The sequence below is a fragment of the Amphibalanus amphitrite genome, unplaced genomic scaffold, assembly GCF_019059575.1.
Source record: "Amphibalanus amphitrite isolate SeventyFive unplaced genomic scaffold, NRLGWU_Aamphi_draft 000583F_arrow, whole genome shotgun sequence".
In the NCBI taxonomy this organism is placed as follows: domain Eukaryota; kingdom Metazoa; phylum Arthropoda; class Thecostraca; order Balanomorpha; family Balanidae; genus Amphibalanus; species Amphibalanus amphitrite.
Genome location: NW_024882077.1, coordinates 349,034 through 366,662, shown reverse-complemented (window position 1 = coordinate 366,662; position 17,629 = coordinate 349,034). Strand labels below are relative to the sequence as shown.

General features: G+C 49.1%; 1 protein-coding gene across 1 annotated transcript in view; it reads right to left on the bottom strand.

Moving 5' to 3' along the window:
• Positions 1 to 17,629, bottom strand: part of LOC122394286 (protein madd-4-like) — an 89,162-nt gene that overhangs the window by 15,446 nt on the left and 56,087 nt on the right. The window contains exons 11-16 of the mRNA XM_043391043.1: positions 12,772 to 12,951; positions 11,823 to 12,469; positions 11,362 to 11,541; positions 9,004 to 9,167; positions 7,267 to 7,443; positions 4,187 to 4,299 (exon numbers count right to left, since the gene is read on the bottom strand). Of these exons, the coding sequence (XP_043246978.1) occupies positions 4,187 to 4,299; positions 7,267 to 7,443; positions 9,004 to 9,167; positions 11,362 to 11,541; positions 11,823 to 12,469; positions 12,772 to 12,951 (1,461 nt within the window). The remainder of the gene's footprint in view (positions 1 to 4,186; positions 4,300 to 7,266; positions 7,444 to 9,003; positions 9,168 to 11,361; positions 11,542 to 11,822; positions 12,470 to 12,771; positions 12,952 to 17,629) is intronic.

Genomic DNA, 17,629 nt, shown 5'->3' with positions numbered 1-17,629 from the left:
ACGGAATATATGTCAGAGAACTGCTCTATGTGCACCTGCATTCCAATTTTTAGAAGAATCGGATCAAAAATGTGGGAGTTATTCAAAATTTTATGACGTCACGACACACAAAAATTTTGAAAAAATGAATTTTTTGGAAGTTCTAGACCTCGTACGGAAACAAAAATAGCACCATTCGATTTGCCGTGAAAAACTGCATCAGATAAACACCTTTTTAGGCCTTAACAACCAACTTCAAAATTTGACCTCACTTGACCTGACCTTGACCTGACCTCGACCTGAAATTTATCCAGAAGTGGTCCAGATCAGTTATTGAGTGTGCCTATTGAATTCTATGAGTAAAATGACCCGTAAAACACTGTGTCGCACATGCCCTTTTCTATATTTTGTTTTTGGTGACCTGACCTGACCTGACCTGACCTTGACCTTGACCTTTGAATGACATTGTATGCAACGAATATTGTCTTGGTAGTCTAAGAACACGTTTTGGGCAATCAGCCTCATTCCATTCTTCGGCAGCTACGGTGCAAGGCCGATACTGTAGAAACTTGCATTTTGTACCCTTGACCTGACCTTGACCTGAGCTCTGACCTACTTAAGCAAAAAAATTGGGCTCATAAGATCCGCCTTGTTGAGAGCTTTCGATTGCCGTTTTCCCCGTCTTTCTACGACCATCGGTTCGGAAGTTAGACAGGGGGGGGCAGAATCTCCCCCCCCCCCCAGCAGGGCGCGTATGGCTGAATAGCCCAGCGGGGCGCGGGTTCAAAGGAAAGCGCTAGATCGCGGTCCTGTCATCATGCGCCCACGCAGTGTTGATGTGAACTTCATTACGTCGCTGTGTAAACTGGATCCACATCTCGCTCAGTGAGATGCCCAGATGAAGTCGGCTTCAGCTATGAGAGGTTTGTTGTGATCTCTGGAAAGCCCACTCAGCGGCTCTAGGCTCCGCACCGAAAACAGCGCGGCGCGCAAACCACGCAAAAGTATCAGACAATGCATAATTATAAAAACCATTTATAGGTACGCAGCCTTTACAACAGGGTTATTGATAAGAAGATAATGCAAGGAAAACTTTCAAAAAACCATCGAAAAGGAAAATTGCCATCAAATGTTCATTGTTTACTGCAGGATATCACAAAAATAATGGCTTGCAAAATTTGAGCACACAGCTCATTTACCTATCCCCATGGATATCAATGAGCCATCATTCATGATCCACAAATCTCGACAAATCCCCTATTGAGGGCTGGCAATATAATTAAAATGGAAACCAGCTTCATTCCATCAACCACAGAGCATACGCTCAATCTCTTACAGCCCCGACAGTAGAGCTCTCGCCCCGCAATACCCCAGCCTTCACCACGACTAACCGACCTCTGTGTCCCGAGTCCCGACCAATGTCATTGCCAGTCACAGCACATCGCCCTCCCGCCGAAAACTGACGTGTCGTGCAGGCATCAGTGTCACGGAACGTCAATTAACGCTGGCTTCACGGGCCGCACGGCACAAGACTCATTTTTCACACCCACTCAAAGTGGAAACCGGCACGCCACGAGCGAGCGAACAAAGGACGGAGCGAGGACAACAGTGAAGGGCAGAAAGAAGCATGGAGTATATCTGACCTTGCATTTTTACACGTGAACTTGTTTGCTACTCACGGTGTCTATTCTATCTCCTATATTCACTCATTTTTAAAATAGAACATTGACATTCCAATGATTTCATGTATAGCAATATTATCAATAACTTAATGATTGCAAAATTTATTCCATAAGATTTTCATTGAAAAAAAGAGCTGTATCTTCTCATTTAGATCATCCCCTTGAACTAAAGTTTAACAGCACCGTCGTCCTACATTTCGAACTCATTAAATTCTGATTCGATCTCCCCAAGTCCTCGGCAGTTTCGCCACTACTGTCTCAGCAATCGCTACTAACCCCGATAATCCTGCAATACCAATTCAGCGAGTGTCTCTGTCCACTCCGGGAGGCTCCGCGGACCTTCAAAGTAGAAAGGAGATCGGGCGGCTTTGGACGGCCAATCAGCTCGGTCTTCGTAGCACAGGGATCACGCAGAGAGAATGGAACAGAAGTGGCACCGACACGGTGGGAAACGGCGGCGATACGAGGGTCTAGCGCGGCTGTAAGAACGAGCTGCACAATGTACATGACTGAATACTAGGGTAACATAACCCTCGCCCGTAAACGGTGTTTTGCCACCTTCGCCCATGCAGGGGGGGGGGTGCGACCCCCCCCCTGGCGTTTGAAAACGGAGCGTCGTAGAGCTTAGCAGAAAAGACCAACGGATTGCTCTCAACGAGATCTCGCGATTGGTGGTATATTTTTTGGTCCTAGGTCAACATTTGACCTACTTATGACCGGTCAAAGGTCAAATTTTCGGAAAAATCTAACTTTTTCAGATTTCCGCGCCGATTGCGGCAAAACGGTAAGAGATGTCAACTTGAAACCTTCACTATCGTGATCCTTGATCAATTCTCTATCGTTTGGTGTGTATTTCGATGTCATAACTCTAAAAATGATGCGTTGGGAGCATCGGAAGTCTGCAAGGTCATTTGTGCATTGGGTCACGTCAGGCGTGTGACGTCACTGACCTGACCCTGACCCAAAATGAACTACAAGAAACAACCGACGTTGCCTGAAATGGATAGCAAATTCGAATTCAGGGCATCAAAATACCCCGAAAAGGCATACAAGTGCAAGAAGTCATTACAGGTCAACCGAGGTCACTGACCTTACCTTGACCTTTAGTAACCTTCAAAATGTCAACGGACATTGTGCCAATGTCAAATCAGCCAGTTGTGATTCTAAAACAATCCATCAGTGTGTCAGGTCAGTCGGCATTTATACCAATGTGAAGCAATCTCCAATTTAGCGTAAATCTGGCCGGAGGTTGTTCCCTTTATGACGTCATAACTCCGTGACCTGACATGACCTTGACAAAAAAATACCAAAAGTTGCGCAAAGGATGCCCCAGAGGGTACTGAAAATTTGAGCAGGCTATCTGAAACGGTTCGGCGTGTAGCTAAGAAAAACCTCAGGGGGGGGGGGGGTTGCACCAACCCCCCCCCCCCCCTACATGGGCGAGGGATAATTTATACTCTACATAATCTGGATAAGGAATAACATAAAAATATGCCCAATTCATTATTGAGCTGTTGGGTCATTCACGAAAATGTGGTTAAACAGATCATCATTCTCCCGACCAAGAGTTATCAACCACCACATTACCTAATTATGGAGAGAATATCCCATGGATTTTTGCTGTCACTTGGAAATAAGGCCGCTATATCATTCAGTTTAGGCACCGCCACGCTCCGTCCGGCCGCCTACTCACAAACTCGCCGCTAGATGACACTAGCGTCGTGCGCCTGAAGATATGTTGTACCGCAGGATACGTATGTTTCTGTATTTACCGCTAGATGGCACTAGCGTCGTGCGCCTGAAGATATGCTGTACCGCAGGACACGTATGTTTCTGTATTTGCCGCTTCTGATATTGTCGCGCGCCTGAGGGTATGCTGTCCCCCAGACCACGTATGTTTCTATATCCGCCGCTAGATGACACGACTGTCGCGCGCCTGAAAGTATGCTGTACCGCCCGGCATGAATGCCCCTGCATCCACCGCTAGATGACACTAATAGACGCGTTTACATAGGGTTTGTTGCAAGCTTATATGTCCGTCCGTGATGTTGCAAAAGATGCCAATGGTGCTGAACAATTTACAAAATGATCCCCTCTAAATATTTGAAGACCACTGCATCGAAATTATCGCCAAATTAACGAGCTAGAGCCTCGTCAAGTATGCTATGTAAACCGGGTTAATGTCGTGCGCCTGAAGGTATGCTGTACCGCAATACAGGTATGCTTCTCCATTCGCCGCTAAATGACTCTTGCGTAAAGTGGGGGAAAGCGCCGCGTTACTAAGCTTTGTGATTGATAATTTCGACACCGTAACGATTCACATTGGCATTTGAGGATGTAACAGTGCGGATTTTGGAGGTCTTTACACAGTCTGAGCATGCGCTGAGGTTTCCAGCAGCTAAGCTTTGTGATTGATAATTTCGACACCGTAACGATTCACATTGGCATTTCAGGATGTAACAATGCGGATTTTGGAGGTCTTTACATAGTCTGAGCATGCGCTGAGGTTTCCAGCACGGACATACCTGTCGAAGTGTCGGACCGGACACTTGAGCTGGACCGTGGTGCCGTCGAAGACGACGGCCGAGCCGCCGATCTTCAGCGTGACCCGCCGCTGAGGCGTCTCTTGTTCATAGGACTGCCGGAGAAAAACGGAAAATGTGAGCAAAAGCGTCAGGCAGCATGTCTATAAGACCAGCAACTAGCGAACAGTGTCACATCATATCGCGGGTTGTGACAGGAATGTTCAAGATCAGTTTGGGAGGAGTCCGGGCGTTGAGATGACGAAGCCGATCTAAAAATGCTCGAATGAAAACGTCAACTCTACGTAAAAACGCCCGAAACGTCCCACTGCGAAGCCAAATGTTTCTTTTCTAGTATGCCAGTTCAAAGTCGTTTAACACGGACAAATCATACACGTCAGAGGCAGAAAAGCCCGGCGCACAGGGCCGCGACTCGGATAAACTCCAGTGTTGTCTCCCACCCGTCGTCTTTGTCTTGGTTTGTGGAACGTGACATCAAATAATAGAACAGCCGGAATGGGACAAACACAACGCACGGAAATTAGATGGACTCCAGAGAGAGACACGGTCACAAACCATTCAAACAATGCAGGCTTATATTCTACACAACGGAAAACATTCTATCTACATGTTGGATACCAGCGATCTTATAATTACCTGCCATGATACGCTTTATTCATCTTCGTTCATAAGGAAACCTGTCTTAGATGCATTACATGTTTAAGCAAAATATCAATAATCTAAAACATTTCCAAAATGAAAACCTTCCCCTTTACCATTTTCTGATCCCTTGGCAAAATGGGCATCCGCCCTGAATTGTGAGTCCGTCCATTTACGTTAGACCGTTCCACTACATTCTGACAGGTTTCATGAAGTTGAGCCCGATTAAGGCATGTTTTAGCCACTTTAAGGTGTTAATGATGTTTGCTTTTGGACTTGACATTGGGATCCCCAGCACCAACAGTGCGTGACGGCCCGTTCGGCTCGCCTCCATTGTTAATAATGTTGTTGCGCTCGGGCGGTGGTACCGTTTCCTGATGCACCGACGACAGCAGAAAGGCTACAGAGGTGAATTTTTCACCACCCTTCCGACACTCCTGCGCGCGGCAGCAGACAGCCAATGGTGACAAATGCCCACATGAACAGCTGTAGGATGGCGGAATGCGGAGCGATGACGGACGGGTTGGGGCCATGACGTCTGAATTGTGTCAAGCTTCCTTTAGGAGCAGCGGTCATTGCTTTCCGAAAGCAATGACCAAGTTCAAACTTCTAAGATTTTTTCGATACGCTGAAACAAGCCAATGCTAGAGGCAATCGCTAACGTGCGTCAACACTCACTCCAGTTTTTTATAGATTGCCGAATAGGGTAAAGACACAACCACAACTAAAAAACAAATAGTTATTTACTGTATTTTGGGTCACAAAATAATTATTTGTAAAACATAAAAATGTACATTCATTCGTATCGTCCATGAACATTTTGTTATCGTTGTGAATGCCATGGCTTTAAGCCTGTTTCAAAGAAAATGTACACAATTTCTTCAAGCGTAAGCAATGATTTGATGTTGCAGCATTTCCCAAAACTGCAAAATGTCCATGTTTTGTTGCTGGGCGAGAGCAAAACTAATCTGTATGAAAGTGGTGCATTTCGGGCAATTGCGGGCAAGGCTTCGAGGAACTTGTCAGTTCTTGAAACTCGCAATCGACCACTGCTTCTGGGCCGGTGTCACTCGAAATTACATCGAACGTCGCACATCCGGGACGCAACGAAACAGAAAAGTTCAGAAAATTGTCTCGCATAGCAACAGGCTTCTCGTGCTACGAATACGTCGTACAAGACTTGGATCAAGACATGACCAAAAGATGAGGCCTAAATATTGATAAGATTGTTAAATGGCAATGAATTCTATTCAACTGCGAGACATCGAGTGGTCTTCATTTCAGGGATTTAGCACAATAAGGGACAAATAATACATGGCTCATGTTTATTACGTTCAAATATCGATAAGATTTATCATGGGTAGGTACATACCACATGTATGTGGTATGCATGGGAGTAAGGCACAAGCGCGAGTGCCATTTGAGTGGTAAGTTGTGGTCAATAAGGCAGAAAACTGAGAATTTTTCACATACTCGTATTCAATTATCTCCCAAGTTAACCAAAAACGTTTAAATTCGTGAAAGAAAATGAGGAATACAAGTAAGGAGCCAAAACAGGGCAATTACAAACAAACAAATGACAAAACGTCTTCAATCATAATTCATAAACAAGAGCAGTCAAGGTTCTAGAACTTAATAATCCAACGAAAAATGGTCATTTTACATATTTCCATCTGTAGTGATCGCCATTTGGATGTACCTCATTACAAATGCTTCTCCGAATCATAAAGCCATAGATCACACCGATGAGCAGGATGCAACGGTACCTGATCTACGATTCACCGATTCAGCAGCCTATTCATAGCTTAGCTGCGGCATCCATCAATCGCCCTGCCACCTCGTCACCTGGCCGCATAGTCTTCACGTGAACTGCTGAATAAATGACGGCGAAAATGCCGACAAGGTCCACCGGTGGTGGCAATCATCGCATGGCTATTCACGGTGGTGGCAAAAATGCAGTACGATCACCCATAATGAGCTTTTAACGACGAGATAATAGGCGGTAGTGACAGTCATACATCTTCATGCGTCAGCCGGGATATAGTAGAACAACGCAAACAGAGCGAGATCAAGAAAGGGTCGCACTCATAACTATCACAAAAAATCTAAAAGTTATCTGTGAGGAAATCACACTTGGTTGGAGGCAATGATCTATGGCAAGTCATGCCTGAATAGGGGCGATCTATGTAAAATGTGTCCGGGCATACCATCTGATAGAAGGCTATGATCTGGGACCATTCATACCTGATTAGAGGCAATATAAAATAAATTCGGGCATACCTGGCTGGATACTTTCATCTGTAGCCCATCTTACTTGGTTGGAGGCAATGATATGGGTCGGGACTAGTCATACCTGGTTGGAAGCGATCTAAAATATGTCCAATCATACCTGGTTAGAGGCTATGACCTACGGCCAATCGTACCTGGTTAGAGGCGATGATCTGCGGACCGCGGCACTTTCTCGTGTTGCACGGCCTCTTGTGCGGTGGGCTCTTGGAGCCGCACATGGAGGGCGCCTTGTCTACCACGCTGCCGTCGGACATTCGCTGCTGACAGCGCAGCTTGCGAGTCTTGATGCCGCCGCCACACGATCGAGAGCACTGGGGAGAGAAAAGTGGTCAGTGGGCTGTATCGAGATGCATGGAGGAAGAGATAAGTCATCTTTATTAGATGAAGGGACGTTTGTAGTGCTACAATCAGCTTCAAGTGACGGTTCGGGTACATATATGCTGTGGATGTGCGCGAGTGTGCTCATTTCAGTTATTTCATCTCAGAGACGGAGTCAAGTTGCGCCAAGTTGTTCAAAACTATCCCGTCTTCTTCGACAATTGCATGTCTAACTCGCAAAAGTAGTCTAGCTTCTTCTATTAAGTCATCCCAAGTTCGGACGACAAGTCTCGTTCAATCTACGCAGCAGCACGGTAGTGCCACAAAACACGCTTTCAACGAAATTCAATCGACGTCGCAACAGCCATGTTTTTCCAACACACCAACTGTGCAATGACATGACGGACCAACTTGGACGGACAAAACGCCTACCCCGGCCGGCTAATGGCACATTCGGCCCCGCCCAACGATGTCGCGCCGCCATTCGCTCCCAGCCGACCACGGTCACAAGTCCAACATCCAAACCGGTCACGGCCAAAGTTCAGAGTTTGAAATCAATGCTCGTGTCCGATAGTCCGTGGGCAGGCCAGCGAAACACTCGCAATTCTGAGCGGAGAAAGGCCGTCCGTCGGCCGCCGAACTTATCGAGATTTGACCAAGTTTGACGGAGTGAACTGACGAACACATGCTTTCGGCGGCGGTACCCCCTAATCTCCCAATCCCCTGTGGCCGGAGAACGGCTCTGCATTGCGGAAGGCTGCCTGCCCGGGCCAAGTCACCGCTCAGGGTCCAGGCTTCGCACAGAGCCTTGTATAAGTTTCTCGGCCCTTGGACCGCGATGCGGTGCTGCCCAAGTTTGCAGCGACCATGTTGCAAGAACACTGTTAGTTTATGGTGTGTGCCGTGTGGTGATTCAGAGAGGACCAGAAGTTGATCATCACCAGGGTCCGACCGGGCTGTTGACCGGGTAGGAAAGCCGGATGTGACACCCAGCGTCCAATATAATGATCAAACGGTATGTTTTGAAGAATGGACGACTTAGCTATCGCCCACGGTGACTATCATCGCCATTCGTCAAAACGATGTGATAGGTGGCTGGGACTTGCCAAACAGCTCAAAGCGCCTCCTATTTTCTTTTACGCTTGGGGAATACGTTTTCGCGTTGCCGTACTCGAGTGACATTCTTCCAATGCATGCCAAACTTGGCAGATTTAACACCTGAGTGGAACATAACGTTGCCTAATGCCTTTTCTTGGAGACACAATAGAAATAATAACTTCTCTTTTTAGGGGGAGGGGGCACAACTAACTATGTACAACAAAGCCATCTCGATGGACAACCACATTCATGCCTTCACTGAAACACTTTTGAAGGTCAGAGCCAAAGTATCTCACCTCCTATATTTTCCTGCACCCCAGCAATCAGCATCACCGCCACAGATTTTGTCCCGCTCACACCAGTCCAGACACCTATACCTCACCGTCTCAGACTCATCTCACAACCGTCCTGCATCGACACCCACCCAACGGTTCCATCAGACGCCCATGACCCACCTCGCTCCAGGGCTCGGGCTGCCAGCGCGGCGGGCAGGTGACCATGTTGCACAGCTGGTTGTCGGCCGGTCGCGGGGCGGCACACTCCGAGTCAGCCACTGTCAGGGTGTTGCCCTCGCCCCGCGCCAGCTCATGGATACAGCTCACCTCACGGGTCTGCGTACCTGCCGGGTCAAAAAACGAGGGTTAGGGGTGTATGAGGCTCGGGTTAGAAGAAGTGTTAGTGGAAGAAGAAAGTCCAGGCAAGTACGAGCTTGCACTTTCAGGATAGAGATATAAGAAGCACAGCACCTCTTATGAGAGAGAAAGGGAGAACAGGAGGAAGGAAGAAAAATGGGCCGTGGGATGAGCGAGGGAGACCGAAGAAGAAAAGGGGGACGGAGAAAGAATGAGAGAGAAGCTCGAGTTGAACATAAGTTCATGCCCACACATATGTGATTATGGAGCTACTTCAAACATTTTAACGGCCATTTTTCTCCAATACCGACGCTAACACCCGTGAAGAGCTTATGATGTTTCCACACGGGCCAATATTCTAAACAGCGGCGGCGATTTCCCGGTGGAGCAATTGGCGTCGTTTCCGGTTCCATGGCCGCCGCGTCACCGGGCGCGCCACCATCGCCGTCCCACTGGTGCCATATGATGACACTGCAGCGGCCCGCGGGGCGCCGTTATTGCCACAAACTCGGCGTCAATCCATCATGGCGGCTGAGTAACGACGCCAGCTGGCGTCCACAGTGTGCAGAGTGTCGCACCCTGCAGTCCCTGATCCGGCTTCCATGTCCAGACAACAGGGCCGTGAGGCAGCTTCACTCGTAACGAAACGACACAATCAATTTTTAGAAGATATTGCACAATTATTTTCCTAGACGTGTCTACAAATATGTTCTCGGAGGTATTTAGGGGTCCTTATGCTGGTAAACGTTTACCCTCTGACGTCATAATGCCGCCCACAGTCGAGCATGTCAGGTCGCTTGGTCAGTCATCACTGTGTGGCTATAAGGTGTAACACGGGTAGCGTGTGGCAGTGACGCATTGAGCTGACGTAATGCCACCTCTCGTGATGGACCAAAGACCACACCGTGCTGAGGTTTCGTGGAAACCGCATGCCTAGATGGATTGCCTGACGCCCGACATCGGACGACAAATTACTTCCTTGCCTGAGTTCTACTCGGCCTGTCATGGACCATAATGACGTCAGTATGTCATGGAGAAGTGTGAGCGTGTCAGTGACATAAAAATGTCACGCTTGAAGCCTGTATGCTAGTGATCGTTCGCACACAGCCACGACGCACATGAATAAAGCAATCATAAGTATTCACGCCGACCTGAAATTTACTCCCGCACGCGACTCCTGACATTGCACACGAGGTGTAACAGTTCAGCAGCTAACGGGCGCTGACGTAGCTGGGACATTTTACTTCCATTACAGCAAATCACCGTCTTCAGCGCTATCCAAGGTGATAGTTGTTTGCCTCCAGAAGCAGAAAACGGAGATGGCGGGAGCAGTGCTGACTTTGTAACGGTCCGATGCAGCCCATCGGTATAGTTCTAGGCACAGTGCACACCCGCATTGAATCTGCAGCTATCAGATACAATATTGCACGGATTAGCTAGCACGCTTAGGCACACCAGCTGACCACTCTCTGACCACTCAATGAGCGCTTTCTGACAATCACCTGAGTCTGACCGCCCCTAACCATTTCCCGACTATTCTGACCATTCCCTGGCCGTCGTGTGGCCCAGCCGCAGGATTTGCCCGCAACAGTCCCCCCCTCCCCACCGCCTGGCTCGGCAGGCTGGGCACGCGTGCCCCGAAGCACTGCTCATTCTCCGTCTGCCACATCTCATCTGGGTGATGGAGCACGCACTCCGCCACTGACACATGCTGATCTCGTCCGGTACACTGACAGAAACATTCCCAGAGTGACGATTCATTGAACATGTCACCAGATGTAAGGATGGTCATTTGTCAACGGTTCAACAACAGATAAGCCAAGAAGTCTGGCATATATACTTGAAATAACATCGACTGAATCAAAATAGATATGTAATTCAGGGAACTGGTGCCATAATAAGTGGTTCGGGCTTTTACAAGCCGATGTCATGTGCTTTAGAAATGGATTATTTACGAATACTTATTTGCTAAAACGGAAATAATAGGACTGAAGCCAATACTACGGGTTCCATTAGACGAAAACCGCGACATTCCCGTAAAAAATTGAATATCATAACAAGACATAACAAGCCCTGCACATTTGGTGACAAAAATGCCTCGCAACCCATGAACAGTTGAAGCTGTTTTCCAGACCATGCATCCTAACAAGCACTCCAACTATAGAAACAGTATATACTAACCTTTTCCGCAGCGCCGTGAGCAGGCGGAGAATTCCGTGACGTTCCACCGCGGTGGACAGGGCTGGTCGTTACAGGTGCGTGTGATGCTGTCAGGACGGGTGTCCAGACTGCACTGGAAGGGGCTGACTTCCAGCCCGTCCGAGACGCGCACGCACTGCACCAGAGACTCCTGGACCCCGCCTGTGGGGAGGGAGAGGGGTTATAGAGACGCCATAGAGGGGCCCTCGGATGGTGAACGATTTATGCTGTATGTAACGGGATGGTAAAAGCGTCCATCGGCTTATGCAACAATGATAGTAACTACCTCAAAGTCCGTACAAGTTTCCGAAAGTAGTAGCAAACTAGTTCGGCCGCTGTTATTTATTCGTATAATTTCCAGCTGTTCGGCCTGTATCATTTATTCTAGTTATTCTTACTGGCCGAGCTGTTATACCCTGCTGCCAATAATCCCCATCACTCACCGAGGCAGGAGGAGCTGCACGGAGTGAACCCCGCCTTCTTCCAGACGAACCTGGCCTGTTCAGGCGGCTCGGGCGGCGGCTGGGCCTCCTTGGGTCGGATAACCACCACGCCGCTATCCAGTTCTCTCCCGTCACCGGCACCGCCACGACCGCCCTTCCTCATCCCTCCGAGCAGCTCGAACGAGCCGGCCACGTCCTGGTAGGTGCGCCCGCCGTTAAACATGTGCGTCCTCAGTCGGACCATCGAGTCGATCGGGCGCTCCGGACTGGAGAACTGGTCCGGATGGTGGCGAAGAGGAGGATCCGGGCCGGCGACATCCTCCGGACTGCCGAAGTCGTCGTCAAAAGGGTTGACCTCCGGACTGGAGAAGAGATCATCTCCGTCTCGGTAGTCGTCACGCGGAGAGTCGATTTCGGGGCTCGAGAACGGGTCAAGGTGGGGTCGACCGTGGTGCTCGGGGCTCGAGAACGGGTCAGAGTGCACGGCAGTGTCCCCGAGAGGCAACTCCGAGCTCGAGAAGTGGTCGAACGCGGGCGGGTCGTTGACGTCGTACAGGGCGTCGTAGGTGTGACGCGGTGTCTTGTCACTGCTCCGCTGCTGGTGCTGCTGCCGGAACGGCTGGTGGTAGCTGTCTCCCGACCTCAACCTGGAACCGATGGTGATGAAGGAAATAAAGAAATGTAAATAAATATGAAGAGTAAAAAACATGCTAGTTATCTTGAAGCTTGTAAGAAAACGTTTCAAATTCAACTTCTCAGTTTTCGTAAAGCATGAAAATATGTTATGGTAATGACACTGAAATAAAAATAACCCACCCGAACACATCCTTTGACAATTTAAAGACAATCAACGCTATTCAACCTCCCCGAACCATCTCCTTATCATGCATTGGAGGAGTGGCCGGTGAAATGTATTCTGATCATCGTCTGGCGTTCCGGCCTCACTGACCCGAGGCAGGGCGGCAGAATGCAGCGCTCCAGGTCGGCCGGTGGGTGGCTGCCACACTCCCTGGGAGGCAGCGTGACCAGAGTCTGAGAGAACTCCAGGTAGACCTTGCACTCGACCTTGCGCCTGCGCAGTCCCTCACCGCAGGTCACCGAGCATTCGCCCCACGTGTCCGCCACGAACCTGGCGGAGGGAGGGACAGGTCAGTTGTGAGCAGAGCAGGGTAGGGTAGGGCAGGGTAGGGCAGGACAGAGCACACGACATGACATCACACAGTGGCTGGCAGGAAAGAGCAAAGCAAAGCAGGGCAGATACATACGTCGCTGAGAGAAAGAAGCAAGAAAAAAAAACAGCAAAAAAGGGCCCTAAACCATCGACAGAATTTTATAAGTGGTATGCTCCGACGTAACACAAAAATTCAATGTTATTTAGGATTTTTGAGAAAAAGTGTACAACTAGCCTGCGCCTATACCGTACGTCTGAGAAAATAAAAAGATAAATAGAGACATCTGACATCTGGTACAAATAAAAAGGCGCAATGTCTGATACCTTTCCATCCAGCACACAAATTGCACTTCGTCGGGGTCGGCAGCAATCTACGAGCACCCAGGGCGCGATAAGTAATAAATAATTGAAGTGTTGATCACCGGTTTGCGATGCCTCTGGGATCGGGCACGGTCCGGCTATCTGTTAGTAGGCGAGCGCGACGAATACCGAGCGACCGAACCTGCATTGCGGCACAGGTGAGCTGCCGTTAGCTGGCTCCTGTGTCCAGGGAAGGTATGTCGTGTGAGCAGTCACGGCGGACGGGCCTGTCAGGTGAGGGGGTAATTCCGCCCGCTCCCCCTCCCCCACTCCGCCGCGCCGCCCATCCAGACATGTGGCACTCACGCCACGCACACATCACATCGGGTGGCGGTCGGCCGTGGACCAGCGACAGCCTGGCCGCACGCGGCCCTCAGGAGCTGTGGTAATCGCAGCGGCATCCGTCAGACCGTCACACCTGCCCACGCCCGCTAATGGAGGCGCAATGCAGGTGTCATTGCACGAATTTCTGTATAGCTATGTGTTTTATTGAATTTCACATAAAACTCAGAAAGGCAGAACTCATGGAGAAGTACCATTTCGACCTAGCTGTCAGTAAGATTTGAAGCAATCAAAGTCAGCTCGTCAGAGTGTAATGGCCAATTGAGCCTTAGACTAGCATCATTTCAAATCACTGCAAGCTTCATCGTGCATCTATAATTTAATTAAGCGCCTCGAATCAGATAATCAGCTGCAGCCTATGGCATTTCCAGCACCGACAGAGTCATTCGGCATTGTTGATAGTGAAATCGTCCGACGATTAACTCAGTGCGGACGTCTCCTGATGGCCGTTAAACGGAGGTCGCGGCTCGGTCTAACGGCCAGCTAGCCGGATTCTGACTGAGTGTGTACGATATGCAATGGATGTCGGAAATAACTAGCTGGTGCTGCATTATATATTTAATGCCATTTTTTGGACAGCAGAAGCTTATGGTGAGTACAACCTAAATAGCTTACGCCGGCTTAAATGTTTTCCAAAAATGTAAAACTGCAAAAATAGCAAAACAATAGCCAAATGGAATGCAAATGGATAATTTATGTAGGCGCATACATCTAAAAAAGAAACTCGACCAGCAGGCAGCGTATGTGCTTCGAAGAATGAGTGAAGCCATCATGACATTTTGCCTTTAACCCTCGCACGACCAGGCCATTTCTCATAACACGAACGACCAGGGGGGGGGGGTTGTTACGACCCCCCCCCCCCTGGCGTTTCGAAACGGAAGGTCGTAGAGCTTAGCGGAAAAAACCAACGGATTGCTCTCAACGAGATCTCGCGATTGGTGGTATATTTTTTGGTCCTAGGTCAACATTTGACCTACTTATGACCGGTCAAAGGTCAAATTTTCCGAAAAAATCAAACTTTTTCAACTTTGCGCAACGATTGCGGCAAAACGGTGAGAGATATTAACTTCAAACCTTCAACAACGTATTCCCCACTCAATTCTGCATCATATATGGTGTTTTTGGTGTATTTACCCTATAAAAGTAAGAGGCCTATTGCTGATGAGTGATATGGTGTCACATCACCCTCCGGTGTTTGTCCCGATTCGTCGGCTGTTGACCACTGCTCCGCTATAAATACTGTAGGTAACGACTCAAAAAAGTGTATTTCCAACTTCCAACAATCAATTCACAGCAAACGATGTATCACATATCATCACATATGATCATCATCACATCACATATGTTGGACCACTCATGACGTCATACCTCTCTAATCTGACATGACCCGGCCATTTTGTTTATTTCAAAAGTTAGTCAATAGATGTCCCAACATGTCTGGAAAGTTCTATTAGCATACATGCACTACTCCACATGCAATCGTAAAAAAGCTGGGGGCGCATTTATCAGACACTCACTTCTCAGAAATGGCGGCGTACGCTGTACCACATATGACGTCATAACTCCGTGACCTGACCTGACCCGGTCAAGTTTCTTGCACCACACGATAGCCAATGCTTGCCCCAACATGCATGGGAAGTTTCATCATGATCCATCAAACAATGTGGGTATCACCGGCAGAAAACCTAGGGATTCGGCGCACACGTTTGGTAACTGTCGGCCGGAGGCTGTACCTCTTATGACGTCATAACTCCGTGACCTGACATGACCCGATCAATTTTTTTTCGGCAAAAGATGCGCAAAGGTTGCCCCAGAGGGTATTGAAAATTTCAGCCCGCTACGACAAGCCGTTTAGCCGTGCACTTCGAAAAAACCTCAGGGGGGGGGGGGGGTTGATACAACCCCCCCCCCCTAGGCGTTCTAGGGTTAATAGTTCATTAGCGCTTTTCAGAAGCACTACGGTATCCTTCCACTCACACTGAAGGCCATCACAACAACCCAAGTACGTAAAAACCGCGTCGGTAAGCGCATAGCTCCAAAATTGTAAGCTGTGAGGTCGCCGGCCCCACCCCCGCCGCCCAGTACAGGCCAGCTAACTAGCGTGCAGCTGCCGCTGTTACGTCCCGGCCGTGCGCTACTATACTGTGTTTCTGCCTGCCAATAGGTGGGCCGATAAGGGTGTCACGGTGGACGGAAGGGTCTTCGGGGACTGACGGAAACGCCAATAGCAACGGTAGCACCGATAACCGGGTAATTATTGGTCGCCCGAAATATACCGACTGGAAGGCAGCAGCACACAAATATACAGCAACACAAACTGATGGGAGCTTGTTTGGGTTTTAGCGTTTGCCACTTAACGCTGCCAAGCGCGATTGCTACTAACGCAAAGCAAATTTGAGCATTTATAGAGAAGCGCTCATACCATACTACGTCATGAGGTAAATGCGCATAGCACGTCATGTGGGGCGCGCACGTCACTGTGCCTACATGAGCACCACCACCAGTCATATGAGCACCACACACCAGTCATACGAGCACCACCACCACACCAGTCAGTCAGGGACATCGGACATCGACAGGGGCGTTTTTCACCGGCAGATGTTCCGCCCAATTCCGCCATGAAAGCCGTCAGTCAGCTCTCGTAAATCGGTATTAGCGGACTGCAGGTGGGCCAGTGGTGCTGTGTGCCGGCCGGGCCGCCGGTACCGTCCACCGCACCTGGCCGAGCGCAGCGGCCTGAGCCCCAATTGGCCCAATCATGCATACAAACAGGCGTCAGCGGGCGACGGTCGGCCTGTCTGGCTGCCTCGTCAGCACAGCTGGGTCGCTCCCAGGCAGAGCGGGGGCGGTGGGCGGGGGGTGGAGATCGGGGGGGGGGCAGCGTACAGGTGAACGGAACGATGAAAGGAGTAGTTGACACTATAATTGAACGCATTAGCAGGAATAGGCTACTTACTTATAGGGTAATTTTTAAACGCTAACAAACTTCCTAACTGTATCAACGTTGGAAGTACGTACAAACATGTGCAATGTGCATTGTGCAATCATTCAGTCAACTGCACTTACAGAACTATTTTTAGCTGCACGGAACTGACGTAGCGTGGAAGGGATGTCGTGCGCCCAGTTAGCTGACGTTTGTGTGATGTTGTTTTGAACCAGTCGTGGTGTTTACGAGCCCATATGGAAGGTTAACTCAATTCTACACAGAACACGCGCCTCTAAATCAACCCAGCCAGAAGATGTTACTTTACCGAAAAGACTAACCAGAAAAATGCATCTATCACAACTGTCACTTGACATGCCGCTCACTAATTGGTATAAACTGACCGAATTATAAACTAGCTATCGGCGACAAAGATCTAGTTTCTGAGCAGATCGAAAGTAGAAATGTTACGATAAGTGATTTGTATCCTGCTCGTATAACGCCCGGCGGAATAAAAGTGTTGCAATGAGTGAGTTGACGTTAAATATAAGCAAAAACAAGTTTCCGATCAGTAGAAACAGTTTTCCAATCAGTAGAAGCAGCTTTCCCATCAGTATATCTCTGTCGTCCTTCATGTCTCTAACCGTCTCAATGCTCCCATTCACCTAATTTTCTGGCCCTGACCCTCCGACTGCGTCTCCGTGCGTGTTGTTCGCGGTTCTATCCGTATCCCTCCCTGTATAGTGTATAACCCGCCGAACCACGCTCTGAATAATGAAGGGCGCCTCGCTCGACAGCAGCCTGTTTTGACACGTCCCGCACATCTTCTCGTCTGAGTGGCAGGTCGCGTCAGCCAACCACGCCGTGTGGAATTCCTACATGCCTCCGCTGAGCTGAGCTCGACGCTTGCAGAGGGGACCCGCGCGGCTAGTGGGGTCGAGTCGAGTTCCCGGCGAGAGAAACAACTTGGACAGTTTATGGCCTGATTTTGTCCCATCAAAGTTGGTTTTC